The following is a 14,560-nucleotide window of genomic DNA, read 5'->3' on the forward strand; positions in this document are numbered from 1 at the left end:
CATCTGCTCTTTCCTTTGTCCTGTGTGCCTGTAGTATGCCCCTGCTTCTGCCTCCATGGACCTCCATTCAGGTGTTCTTCATCAGCCTCTCTCTCCTTTGGATCTCTAGTTTACCTGGCTTGTTCTCAGACTTTATGCGTTTGTGTCCGGAGATGTGAGGCCGTTTCATTGGTTTCATTGCTGACACCTTTCTTAGATATTGTCTCCTATGACAACAATAGTACTGATAATAGCTAACGTTTATCTAGCTCTTGCTATGTGCCAGGCACTGTGCTAAATGTTTTACAATTATCGTCTCATTTGGTCCTCACAACAACCCTGAGAGGTAGGTGCTATTATTATACCCATTTTAGAGATGAGGAAACCGAGGCAGACAGGATAAAGTGACTTGCCCAGGACCATACAACTAGTAAGTGCCTGAGGCTGGATTTGAACTCAGGTCTTCCTGACTCCAGGCCTGGCACTCTACCCACTGTGCCACCTAGTTGCCCTGAGCTATGAATTTCGGAGCGTGTCTAGCACTCCTGTCCTCCCCACATAAGAACCTGAGAAAGAAAAGATGAAGACCCTGGGGATAAGCTGGGGTGGGCACTTGCCAAAACACTCTGAGCTTCCAAATGGAACAAACTAGCTCATTTAGCTCACCAGATGCATTCTGTTAGGACCAGGAGGACACTGCTCAGTGCCTGCTAGAAAGGGAAAAGTTTAGGCTAAAGAATAAATAGTAAGTACCTGCATTACCCAGCAAGCCGCAGGCCTGTGGAACTCATTACCCCAAGGGGTGCTACATGCCGAAGGAATAAGGAGTTTTAAAAGGACGTGTGTAAATTTGCACAACCCACATAATGGGTTCTGAAGGCCGACTCGGTTATTTCGAGGTATGTACCTAACGTTTGAGGTAAATGTCAGGATGTCCAAGCTCCCCACTCCGGGTGGATGACTCACAGGGCTGACCCAATATGTCAGTTCTTCTCTCCTGCCCAGAGGGAGCCACCTTTGGCAGGAGGTGGTCTCCATTCTCCTTTCCCGAGCCAGCCAGCTAAGGGAAGGGGAGGGAAAAAGCAGCTCTCAGGGAAATAGAAAGTGTACTCATCTAAAGTGGAGGTCAGGCAGACCTTCACAAAAGAGGAGGTCACAGAGTGTTGCCTCAAGAATAAGTAATGGTTGGAGGGCTCATAAATTATCTCCCAGTGGACGAGCGAAGCAGCCTCGGGACCATCCTGTGCTCAAAAATTTGTGGGCTAAGTGTGCTCAGAGTTTGGCTCCCATTTACTGAAACTGCAGCCACTCTGCCTGTCAGATGGGAAAGGGTGATTACAAAGCATGTTTGGGCCCCCCCAACCTCCCTCCAAAGCTTTTAGGCATCAGTTTATACAAAAGATGCTACAGAAAATAGTGGGCTTTTTTTCCAACTCAACACAGTTTCCAGTAATAGCTTTTAAAGCAAAGGGACTTGTAATAGAATTTCCACAATAACAGCCTTTGAATGGAACCTCTCACTGAGCAGAGCTGCCCTGAGTGCAGTTGCATTATTGGCCACCTTTCTCCCTCTTCACTGGAGCCAGGAAAGGGCCTGTTGGTTCTTCATAGTTGGGGGCTACTATCCACATGCCATTGGCCTAGCTAGCTATCCCTTCTGTACCGTACTCCCACCCGTCACCATCTCACATTCCCCAAGGCGCATGATGAGGCCCAAAGCTACTTCTTAATTGTTTTTTAAATGTTCTTTAAAATAGTTTATTTTTCCAATTACATGTAAAAACAATTTTAGCAGTCTCTTTTTTTAATTTTGAGTTTCAATTCTCTCCCTCTTCTCTCCCTGAGACAGCAAGCAATTGATATAGGTTATACGTGTGCAGTCATGCAAAACATATTTTTATATTAGTCATTTTGTGACAGAAAACAGCCAAAAAGATCAAAGAAAATAAAGAAGGTAAAAAAATAGTATGCTTCAATCTGCATTCAGACTCCATTGGTTCTTTCTCTGGAGGTAGATAGCATTTTTCATTATAAATCCTTCAGAATTGTCTTAGATCATTGTATTGCTAAGAATAGCTAAGTCATTCACGGTTGATCCTTGTTACAGTATTTCTGTTATTGTGTGCAGTGTTCTCCAGGTTCTGCTCACTTCACTTTGTATCAGTTCGTGTAAGTCTTTTCAGGTATTTCTGAAAACATCCTGCTTGTCATTTCTCACAGCACAATAGTATTCTATCACAATCATATACTACAGCTTGTTCAGCCATTCCCCAGTTGATGGCCATCCCCTCAATTCCCAATTCCTTACCACCACAAAAAGCTGCTAGAAATATTTTTTATACGAATAGGTCCTTTTCCCTTTTTTGGATCTCTTTGGAATACAGACCTAGTGGTAGTATTGCTGGGTCAAAGGGTATGCACAAATTTGTAGCCCTTTGGGCATAGTTCTAAATTGCTCTCCAGAATGATTGGAACTGTTACAACTCCACTAAGAATACATTAGTGTCCCGATTTTCCCACATCCCCTCCAACAATTGTCATTTTCCTTTTTTGTCATACTAGCCAATCTGATAGGTGTGAGGTAGTACCTCAGAGTTTTAATTTCCATTTCTCTGATGAATAGTGATTTAGAGCATTTTTTCATATGACTGTAGATAGCTTTGATTTTTTTCATCTGGAAATTGCCTGTTCATATCCTTTGACCATTTATCAATTGGAGAATGACTTGTATTCTTATAAATTTGACTCAGTTCTCTATGTATTTGAGAAATGAGGCCTTTATCAGAGAAACTGGCTGTAAAAAACATTTTCCCCAATTTCCTGCTTTCCTTCTAATCTTGGCTACATTGGTTTTGTTGTGCAAAATCTTTTTAATTTAATGTAATCAAGATCATCCATTTTATATCCTGTCATGCTGTCTATCTTTGGTCATAAATTCTTCCCTTATCCATAGATCTGACAGGTAAACTATTCCACGCTCCCCTAATTTGTTTATGGTATCATTCTTTACGTCTAAATCATATACCCACTTTGACCTTATCTTGGTATATAGATTATGTTGAAATATACCTAGTTTCTGCCAAACTGCAAAGCTGTCTTTTAAGAGCAAGCCCCCATCATCAGCATTTCACCCACAAAATCCAGCAGAGAGAGATAGAGAAATTCCATTTAATATAACTATAGACAATATAAAATATTTGGGAGTCTGCCTGCCAAGACTAACCCAGGAACTGTATGAACAAAATTACAAAATACTTGTCACACAAATAAAGTCAGATCTGAACAATCAGGAAAATATTAACTACCAATTGGTAGGCTGAGCATAATAAAAATGACAGCTCTACCTAGATTAATTTACTTATTCAGTTCTCTACCAATAGGATGACCAAAAATTATTTTATAGAGCAAGAAAAATAATAACAAAATTAATCTGGAAGAACAAAAGGTTAAGGTGTCAAGGGAATTTTTTTACATGTGAAGGAAGGTGGACTAGCAATACCAGATCTCAAAGCATATTTTAAAGCAGTAATCATTAAAGCAATCTGGTATTGGCTAAGAAATAGAGTGGTGGATCAGTGGAATAGATTAGGTACATAAGACAGAGTAGTAAATGACCATGGTAGTCTACTATATGATAAACCCAAGATCCAAGCTTTTGGGACAAGAATTCACTATTTGACAAAAACTGCTGGGAAAACTGAAAAACAGTATGGCGGAAACTAGGTAAAGACCAACATCTCAGTCTATATGCCAAGATGAGGTCAAAATAAGTACATGATTTAGACATAAAGGGTTATACCGTAAGCAAATGAAGAGAGCATGGAATAGCTTACCTGTCAGGTCTATGGATAAGGGAAGAATTTATGACCAATTATGGGATAGACAGTATGATGGGATATAAAATGGATGATTTTGATTATATTAAAATTTAAAAGTTTTTGCACAAACAAAACCAATGCAGCCAAGATTAGAAGGAAAGCAGGAAAGAAGTTTTTATAGTAAGTGTCCTCGATAAAGACCTTATTTCTCTGATGTATAGAGAACTGAGTCAAATTTATAAGGATACAAATCATTCCCAATTAATAAATGGTCAAAAAATATGAACAGTTTTCAGACGAAGAGATCAAAGTTATCTATAGTCATATGAAAAATGCTCTAAATCACTATTGATTAGAGAAATGGAAATTAAAACAACTCTGAGGTACCATCTCACGCCTAACAGATTGGCTAGTATGACAGAAAAGGAAAGTGATAAATGTTGGAAAGGATGTGGGAAAATTGAAACACTAATGAACTGTTGGTAGAATTGGGAACTGATCCAGCCATTCTGGAGAGCAACTTGGAATGTGCCCAAAGGGCTATAAATCTGTGCGTACCTTTTGACCCAGAAATGCCACTACTAGGTCTGTATCCCAAAGAGATTTTTTAAAAAAAGGAAAAGGACCTATTTGTACAAAAATATTTTTAGCAGGTCTTTTTGTGGTGGCAAAGAATTAGAAATTGAGGGAATACCCATCAGTTGGGGAATGGTTGAACAAGTTGTAGTAATATAATTATGATGGAATAATATTCTGCTATAAGAAATTATGAGCAGGTGGATTTCAGAAAAACTTGGAAAGAATTGCATGAACTGATACAAAGCGAAGTGAGCAGAACCTGGAGAACATTGTACACAGTAACAGGAGTACTACACAATGATTAGCTGTGAATAACTTAGCTATTCTTAGCAATACAAAGATCCAAGACAATCACAAAGGACTCATGATGAAAAATGCTCTCCACCTCCAGAGAAAGAACTGATAGAGTCTGAAGGCAGATTGAAGCAGACTATTTTTCACTTTCTTTATTTTTGTGTGTGGTTTTTTTGGTCTGTGTTTTCTTATAGGTTTTGTATGACTGCACATGTATAACCTATATCATTTTGCTTATTACCTTGTCAGTGAGGAGAGAGGGGAAGTAGGGAGAGAATTTGGAACTCAAATTTTTTTGAAAATCAATATTAAAAATCATTTTACATGTAATTGGAAAAAAATAAAATATTATTTTAAAAAGAGCAAGCCCCTGTAATTGTTAGGCCCAAGGTGCTTATGAAGAAGCCTTATCTTAACCCCAATCCTCAAGTTGTTACTAGTACCACCTTGACATGTGCACACAATACCCAAGTAACAAAATTCAGGCTAGGGCTTGGGGAAGGAGTGTTAGTATAGGGAGTGTCCTTGGTCAGGTTTCCTAGGTAGGGGCTGCTTCCTGCCCCTTTCCCTGCCTACAAAAAAAAACCAGCAGTACTTGGAAGGGGTCTCTCTGGCTTTGACATGGCAATCTTCTGATGCCCCCTGGCTGAGGAGCAGTACCCCAGAAGTGAAAAGCTCTGCTGGGTCTGCTTGCTCAAAGAGGACACTGGCCTGTTTTCTCCTGATGTCTCTGAGCAGTGGCAGCAGCAGTTCGCAGGCTGTTTGATTTCCCCAGTTAGCTGAAACCCCACCAGAGTATCTCACTTCAAAAGAAACTCTCCATGGCTCTTGCCTCATACAGGACCATTCCATATGCCAGAGAATTAACCATGCGGCAGTGTCTGTGTTACATAAAAAGGGCCAGAAAGAGGGATGGGCAAACATCAGGGAGCTTCCAACTGCTTGGCAGCTGGAAGGAGCCCTTAGGTGAGCTGTGCACCCCTGGAGGGATGGGGACCCTCCAATCAGCTGCTTGAACCCATGGTCGTGACCTCATCACACATGACCAGGAAGCCCCAAGTTCAAATGCTGGCTTTGTTGTTGGCTTCTTGTACTTCTGTTTGATTTAGACAAATTCAACTCAACAAACATTTATTAAACACCTACCGTATGCAGTAAAGCCTCACTAAAGCTCACCACTGGGCATGCCCAGAAACATATGCCATAGACCAGGCTTCCAAGGAAACATGTGATCTAAAATAGGGTGATATAGTGTGTACACCAGGGAGTGTGAGGCCCTTGCAGAGGAGCAGTCCAGGCAGTATGCAAAAGAGTGAGCCTTTTGCCTGGGGCTGGAAGGGTGTCCAGCAAGGATCAGGAACTCTTCTTTCACTAGGCAGTAGAGAGTCTGTGAAGATTGGAATGGAGGAGTAACCTGATGAGCCATACATGAGGTTGTGAAGTCTCCAGTGGAGAAGAGAATGATTACTGTTTGCAGGCGTGGGAAGTATGGCCTCACTTCTGTTGCTAGTGTGGGAGTGTTGATGACCACCTCTCCCTGTTGAACTGATGTCAAGTCAAGGCATTGCTGTGTAGTGCAAAAAAAAACATTGGATTTGCAAGCACAGGACATGGGTTCAAATGCTGGCTCTCATGTTTACCACCTGCTCAAATGACCTTGGCTTAGTCATCTCCCTTCTACTGAGTCTCTGTTTTCTCACTTCTAAATTGAGGGGGTTGGAGCAGCCCTAAATCTTGGGGATTCTATTGTAAAGAGAGCCAGGAAGGGGGTGTGGGTGGCTGCTGGACCTGGAAATGGAAGAGCCAATTTTTTTTGAATAAGTTCAGAAGTTAAGAAAGCTTGTGAGTAAACAAAATTTCCTTGGAACCATGAGAACTAGACGCCCAGAGAGTGGGCATTGATGTGTTTTTTGTTTCAGTCATCTACCTCACAGTGTACCATGCCCTCTTTGTTTTCTTCATCTGGACCTACTGGAAATCCATCTTCACTCTCCCACATCAGCCACACCAGAAGGTAAGTGGAGGGGGAAGGTGGGAGACTGGAACTGCATGGGCTTTGAAGAACAATGGACTTGGAAGCCCTAGGCCCTTTTATTTGGTATGTTCAAGGGCAGACCATGTGGCAAAAACGGAAGGGTACTACAGTGTCCCTACACATTCACACACTCTCTCTCTGGAGCAGTGGCTGACACCTCCAAACTAGGTAAGCCTATCCCTCTGAACCTGGGACCAATATCTCCGGAGCAGCTCAGAGGGGGATATAAGCAGGGCTGCCCCCAGAGGACGTTGGGCACTGAGGCAAGAAGAGGGCCTGGTGACCTTGTGAGAGGCTGCCTCCCAGGACTCAGTGCCTCCTGTGCCAAGCTCACACAGAGACTTTGTAGACTGGGGACATCTTCCCCATACTTATTTGAGAGTTCATCTTCACTCCATGTGTCAGGGCATCGCTAGGGTCAGGGTAAGCACCATATTTTATAAGGGAAGTACTTGGGTTCCCCCATTCCTGAGGTAAAAAGAGCCAGCTAGAAAATGGAAAGTTTCTAGTTTGGAAAGTCCAAAGTGTAGATGTTTCCAGATTTGGGAGGCGAGGAGAATGATGATTGGGGAGGGCTCTAAAAACCACTGGGCAACAAGGAGGGGGTATAGCTAGGGCGACTGCTTGTTGGATGGCAAAAGACTTTGCTTTTTCTGGGCTATAACAAGAAGAGTGCCAGAATCTTTGAAAGGCAAGGAGAGGTGGGCAGACAAAGCAGACTGCCAAAAAGAGCTTGGCTGTGTGCAAAAGGAAGCCTGTATTGGCAGTAAGAGGACATCCTCCAGTAAAGACCTCCTCAGACCCCCCCAGAGTAGCATTCTTTTCTAGTATGAGTCTCAGAACAGACTATACATCTGTTCTTTTTTTCACACAGCCTTTTCAGCTATCCATTTGAACCCTATCAACTGAAACCATTCAGCTCTCAGTCCATGAAAACTTGCTGATGACAGTAGCCAAAGAAAGTTCCATCTGGGGCCTAAGAAAAGCCACCTCGGAGAGCCCCTAGACAGCTATTTCAGTCAGTGGCTTCCAAGATGAAGCCTTTTCTCTCTCCTTTGGGAGAATGTGTGGCCATGGCAGGCATGTTCATGTGCATATGTGCCCCCATTCCCCCTCCAAATAAGTATGAAGAAGAGGCCCTACAGATCCTGACTTAATCTCTCCTCTCCCATACCATCTAGGCAGAGATTAGAAGTGCTTGGGGGAGAAGAGAACAGGATGCAGAGACGCATTGCAGATATCTTCCATTAAAGTCCTGTATCTTTCTTACTTTGGATTAGTAAAAAGGGGATGAAAACTCCTTGGGGACTCTCTAACAACAGTAAATCATTCATTTCCTCCTGCACTAAACATGGAGCAGTATAGTGCCAAGAGTTTGGCCCCTGAATGCATTGTGTGACTCGCTGTCTAGTGCCTGGTCTTGGCTATGCTCTCTAGATCTCTCTCATTTTGGTTCCCTTCTTTGTTGACCTTGTTTAGCCTCTGTCACTTTATAGCCTTGGACAAGTCCCTTTCCTGGCCCTCAGTTTCCTTTTCTGTCAAAGGTGGGCCAAACTAAATGATTTTTGAAGTCCAATTATAAGCTACCTTGTGGTTCCCAATGCCCACAAAGTGCCCAGCCTTCTTCCAAACAAGCAGAATCTCACCAAACCTGCAGATCATATACAGGATGCTCCTCTGGCATGGCCTTCCATGAAGGCAATGACTTCTCATGCCTTAGTTATTATACCTTTGGTTATATTTTTTTGATTACCAAGATCAAGAGGGGTCTTTGAAACTTACCTAACTTTTATGTTCTTCTGTTTCTATCCTCCATTCTCCCAGGAAAACAAAGTAAACCAGCTTGGTCAGCCAACTTTTTCTATCTACTTCAAGTATTTTTTCATTTTCCTGGAACCTCTTTGTAATAAAAAACAATGTGGTTTTATATGTAGTGCATTTTTCTTTTTGCATACTTGTAATGATAGACATCTCAGCCCCTTCCAATATAGCAGATACTACTTTTGTACAGCTATTATTAGGAAGGGTTTTTTTTCCTTTTTTTCTTAAGTGTAGTCAAGATTTGCCTCTAGTCCACCCATTGTTCATAGTCCTGTCTGTGGGATTGAGCAAAACAAGCCTTAATTCTTCCTCCATGTGATCATCCGGCAAATATGTCAGCATAGCCATCATGGGCCTCTTAAGTCTTCTCTAGTCTAGGCTAAGCATCCCTGCAGTCAGTGTTTGTATGGCATGACTTCAGATCCCATCGCCATCCTGGTCACCCTCTCCTGGCCTTCATCCACTTTGCTAATGTCTGTCATAAAATATGCTACTCAAAATGGGATATGATATTCTAGCAGCAGCTTGACCAGAACATTTAGCAGGCCTGTCGTTTCCCAAATTCTGGATGTTGTCCATCTTCGTTAGTGCAGCCCAGGTTGAGCTAGATTTTTGGAAGAACAGCTGATACCATTGACTAATACTGAGTTCATTAAACACTCAGACCCCCAGATCTTTTTTACTTGACCCATTGCCTAACTATGTCTCTCTCATTCTGTCATTGTGTATTCAGTTCTTATGGTTGATTTTTTAAAAAAAATTCTAACCCCATGTTTAATGGTTAGAAGAATTGTAAACCCAAAGGGAACTTGACATTTCTTTGGGTTTTTTTTTTACTTTATGTGCCTCTATGGCATCCCCTTTGAGCAACAGTATCACCAGTGGCAAACACAAAGGGAACTTTGCATTTCTTGATGGCATCCCCTTTGAGCAACAATATCACCTTTGAGCAACAGTATCACCAGGGGCAAACAAAGATTTTCATCCCCTTCGAGTAGCAGAATTTAGTAACCACTTGCCATCACTTGTTTCTCATGAAATTTGGGGCCATGGTCCTTTTAAGACTGAGAACATAGAGTATCAGGCTCTAAACCAGAAATACAGGATTGCTAAAGCCTTGGGAAGAGCTTGCTTCTTACAAAGTTGCGCCAAAGTAGGGCATGAAGAGGAGACCCCTCCAGCCTCATGAAGAGTTTCCCAAGCATCCCCCAGGAGGCATCCTTGCCACTCACTAGCCAAGCACAGTAGCCGTCAATAAGGTTCTGGATCATAGCCAACTGGCAAGCATTGAAGTGATAGACTTTGTAACCCAATTTCACCAGGCTAATGGTTGGCTGAGCAAATAGCTTTATTAAAAACAAACAAGAAAAAAAGGTTTAAGAGTGAAAGGGGGGAAAAAAGCCCAGTGCTGCCTGTTCCCATTTTCTGCCCAACTCGAGGTGTTTACAGCTTTCAGAACAACGCATCCCAGCACTTAATTATCTTTGCCAATGGCATCTGAACTCTTTGGTCCTTGTCTTTCATACTGACCGGTTCTTATCTTGTGCTTCAGCCTTCGCTTGCAAGGCATCAACCAATAGGATGAGCCTGGAACAACCATTATTTATCTCTTTTTAAAAACCATCAGTGACTCATTTATCCTGCAATCAGGATAATTGGTCAGAAACCATTTCCTTGTTAATTGCACATAAAAAAGCTCTCGAGTCAGATTTGAAGCCGGGACAGGTAATTGGTATTTGCTTATGGATGGGATTTTCAAAAGCTTTTCTCTGTACCTTGGACTAAGTGGATGTACGTTTGTGTTCCTTTTGTTTTTAGTTCTTCATGTCCTACGGAGACAAGGAACGCTATGAAAATGAAGAAAGACCTGAGGTTCAGAAGCAAATGCTTCTCGACATAGCCAAGAAGTTGCCTGTGTATACAAGGACTGGGAATGGAGGTGGGCTCATGGGGAAGGCGAAGGAGGGCTAGGAAAGGAAGGCCAAAATAAGAGTGGGCTCAGAAACGTTATGCGGGCCAAGCCAAAAGATCACATGGCCCCTTCCCTCGGGGCTCTCCAGCAAGCACCATGGAGTCCTTCCATTGGTTTCTGATATTCCTCATCTGCCCATTTGCCCCAGATCCTTCCATACCCAGCTGATCCCACCATAGCCGATACAGAGCAAGGTTGTTGTGGCTTAGGGGGACGGGGCAAGGAGGGTATCCTAATCAACATAGATTCTTGAAACCAGTGTGCCGTGCTGGAACAGACCAAGGGTAGATTACTTTGGGGGAGGGCAAGGGGAGTCTTGTTCAATACATATCGTGTTGACTTTTGTGATGACCGCATGGTTTTCAGACCAAATCAAATATCATGTGCCACTCTACATATTCTGGTTAGTCGGGGGAAATCTTCTCTTGGCCCACACAGCAAAGTCTTCATTGAACTAGCCCCAGCGAAGAGCAAACAAAAATATGTGCATTCTCTCTCAGAGACTCATCTAGCTCATTCCTACTACATACAGTGACTCCACTACTTTAAACTCCTTTTTGGGTTTACGGTTCTTCCAATCATTAAAAATGGGGCTAGAATTTTTAAAAAATCAACCATAAGAACTGAATACACGATGACAGGATGAGAGAGACATAGTTAGGCAATAGGTCAAGTAAAAAAGATCTGGGGATCTTAGTGTTTACTGTATGTACCACATACAGTACATTCCTGGATGCCTCATTTCCTCATTATGTGTGCTCCCCTCTACCAAGGTAGATTTTAATCCTTCTTGGCTTTAATAGGCAAACTTCATGAATTGCTCAGGCCAAAAAATTCACTCTCAACTGACCAACCCTCTCGTGAGGAGTCTCTTTGAGTGACGCTAGGCTACGCCATCACTGGGCCAGGCCTTTGCAGCCTGGAAGGCCCTCTCAGAGCTTGTGCCCCACTGGCCTGCCTCTGAAGACCCTCGGGTCACCACAGTAGAAGCCTCTCCCTACCCATCCTGTAAGATCATAGGATCCAAGATCTCGAGCTGGAAGAAACTTCACAGATCTCAGAATCCCACCTCTTCATTTCACAGAAAGGGGAAACTTGAGGGCCCAGGAAGGTTGTGACTTGCCCAAGGTTACACAGGGAATATATGTCACATCTGGAATTCAAATGCAGATCCTTTAACCTCAAACCCAGTTTTCTTTCCTCAATGCCATGTTCCCTTCTTAGCACATATAACAACAGTAGCAAGAACCATGCTGTTCCTTAGCAATCACTCTTTGTAGAACAGTTTCTGGTCTTTACCTAATTACAATTTAGCCCCTAGGAGCTCCAGAAGTAAATCGTTAATCTTTATTTGTATAAAGAAGAAACTTGGGTGAAAGAAGTCTAAGTAAATTGCCCTAGGCTAGTAAAGCCATTGGTAGCAGGGCTTGGTTTTTTTCATATATTTTATTGATATCTTTGGTTTTTATATCATCTAGATTTTCCCCTGTATCCCTCCCTCCCCTTTCCTAGAGAGTTCTCCCATATAAAAGAAAGTTTTAAAAAAAAATTAACAAAACCAATCAAAACATTGAAACAATCTGACATTGTATATGCAGTGTTCCCCACTCAGACCTGTCTTCCCTCCACTCCCCCCACCCTCAGATCTCTGCCTCAGAGCCAAGCTTGTTCTTTTTAATTTCCCAGCATTCAGTTTTGATTGGCTTGTGGCTGTTGTTCTTTCCATTTGCATTGTTGTAATCATCATGTATATCGTTTTCCTGACTTTGCTTATGTCACTTTGTATCAGTTCATAGAGTTCTTCCCATTCTCCTCTGGGTTCATCATGTTTATCATGTCTTACAATGAACATATTCTGTTACATTCATATACCACAGTTTGTTTCGCCATGAATATTTTGGTGTATATGGAGCCTTTCTTTTTTGCCAGTGACCTCCTTGGTGGTACGTGCCCAACAGCAGAATCTCTGGGTCAAAGGGTACAGTAGAGCTTGTCTTAAACCAAAGGGGTTCCTGGCTCTAGGCCTTGTGCTCATCTGTCCAGAGAATAGCTTGCCTGATAGGGGTCTTCAGAGACTTTTCCAGGTGTAAGTGTGCTGTCTATACACACACACACACACACACACTCACACACATTCACATTCACCATGTCATACTCATCTGATCTGTCTTTGATTTGCTAATTTGCAGCAATTTAAGAGACACTTGGCTAAACATTTTTAAAGCGACCTTCTATCTAGGGTAACAGGATGCATGGGACTGGAAGTGAGCCTTGACCCTTGCTAACCACCTCATATTTCTTATAGCGGTACGATTCTGTGACCGGTGCCATCTGATCAAGCCTGATCGCTGCCACCACTGCTCTGTCTGTGCCATGTGAGTGACAAGAATATTTCCTGAGTGCTAAGCTTTCCCACTGCTAGTTGCCTAGGCAACGAAAAACTGGTCTTTACATGTGACCATGCCAGGGCATCTCCCTTGAATCAGAGATGTCCAAACTAAAAATGCTTTCATGAAGATGATGCTTAAGACCAGGGTTTCTTAACCTGGGGGCTATGGACTTAGTATGTTTTTATGTTTTGGTAACTATATTTCAAGGTAATCTATTTCCTTCGTAATCCTATGTTTTTAATATTATTTTATGCATTTAAAAACATGATTCTCAGAAGGGGGCCATGGGCTTCCCTAGACTGCTAGAGGGTTCCATGACACAACAAAGGTTAAGAATCTCTGCTTTTTGGACAGAAAAGAGAAACAGGGCCCTAGTGGGGTGAGAAGGGAAGGGGGAAGCGGGCCCCCGGGGGTGGGGAAAAGAGAATTCTAGGTACATGTCCTTTCAAGCCCTTGTTTTCCCTGGGTGAGTTGCTTTGCTCATATTCTCTTCGCCTGTGAAACCCTTTTGTGATTATCCCAGGATTTGTCTGTGCTTGGAAAGGAGAGGTATGGACAGTGTTGGGGTGAGGGAAGGAGAATGACAGAGAAAAAGATAGAGCAGTAAGAAGACAGAGTATACAAGAAGCATAGTGAGATGGAAGGAAGAAAGCTGCCCTAGGCCTTGACTCTCTTGTTGGAGTTTTGAAGCCTCCTGCCCCTTCAAAAGGCTGTTTCAGGGCCACTTATTTGGTGTCAGCTTGATCCCATGACATGATCGATCACATCCTTGAAAGAGCCAAGGACTCACTCTAGGGTAGTGTAGGGAGTGTGTGTTGGGGGGAAGAGGTGTGGGCAGTGTCTCAGAAATGAATCTCTGGGACAGGGCAGATGCAGCGACATCTCTCTCCTCCCCCAAATGATGCCTCAAATAGCACAGCCCAGCTACAGAATCACCCTTCCTGTGTAATGATATTAATAATATGTCAACATATCAGGGAGCCTTGGTTTTATCAGTATGAGAAACTCCCTCTTTAGAAACTCCTTCCACCAACGCAGATCTGCCTGTGACGCAGTAGATAAGTTGTCAAAGGCACATAGAGATGATGTGCCTTGCCCACTATCTGTCACCTAGTCATTAAGTATTAGAGGCAAAAATTGATCCAAGGTCTTCCTAACTCCAAGCCCAGCATTCGCTCCGTGTTTTCTAGTGATGACAAAAACAATAGCTGATATTTGCAATGTTTTGCAAAGAAATGTTTCCTTATTAGCATCTTCTTACTCTGTCCTCTTGTGTTTTGTCTCTTGTAGGTGTGTCTGAAATGGACCATCACTGTCCTTGGTACGTCCTCTGATTGCCTTCTTACTCTAATGGTCCGAGTTGCTTATGTGTCCACTCTTCGCCAGCTCAGTTCCTTCTGCCCCCATACTTCATTGGTCTTTTATACCGGGACTCAGCCCATTCAGAGTCAGAATGATAGGAGTAGTTCTGCCCATGCATTCTAAAGTCCACAGAGGGGGATAGATAGATTCCTTTCTGTTCACTTGCCTTTAACAAGTAGTCACATGGTTAGCAGGAGTTCACTTCTTTTCACGTTTCAAATCTGTTTTCTAGCTGCCCTATGGTGAATCTCTCTGGCCCAGTATTATTCATTTCACTGCCCTCTTCCCAGTCTGGTTTGGCAGACATAGG

The 14,560-nt window shown here is 42.8% G+C and overlaps 1 protein-coding gene across 2 annotated transcripts in view; it reads left to right on the top strand.

Moving 5' to 3' along the window:
- ZDHHC15 (zinc finger DHHC-type palmitoyltransferase 15) overlaps window positions 1–14,560 on the top strand; it is a 72,547-nt gene that overhangs the window by 18,583 nt on the left and 39,404 nt on the right. For both annotated transcript variants that reach the window (XM_036739945.1, XM_036739946.1), the window contains exons 3-5: window positions 6,590–6,684; window positions 10,345–10,465; window positions 12,804–12,873. In XM_036739945.1, the coding sequence (XP_036595840.1) occupies window positions 6,590–6,684; window positions 10,345–10,465; window positions 12,804–12,873 (286 nt within the window). The remainder of the gene's footprint in view (window positions 1–6,589; window positions 6,685–10,344; window positions 10,466–12,803; window positions 12,874–14,560) is intronic.

Source organism: Trichosurus vulpecula, chromosome X, assembly GCF_011100635.1.
Source record: "Trichosurus vulpecula isolate mTriVul1 chromosome X, mTriVul1.pri, whole genome shotgun sequence".
In the NCBI taxonomy this organism is placed as follows: domain Eukaryota; kingdom Metazoa; phylum Chordata; class Mammalia; order Diprotodontia; family Phalangeridae; genus Trichosurus; species Trichosurus vulpecula.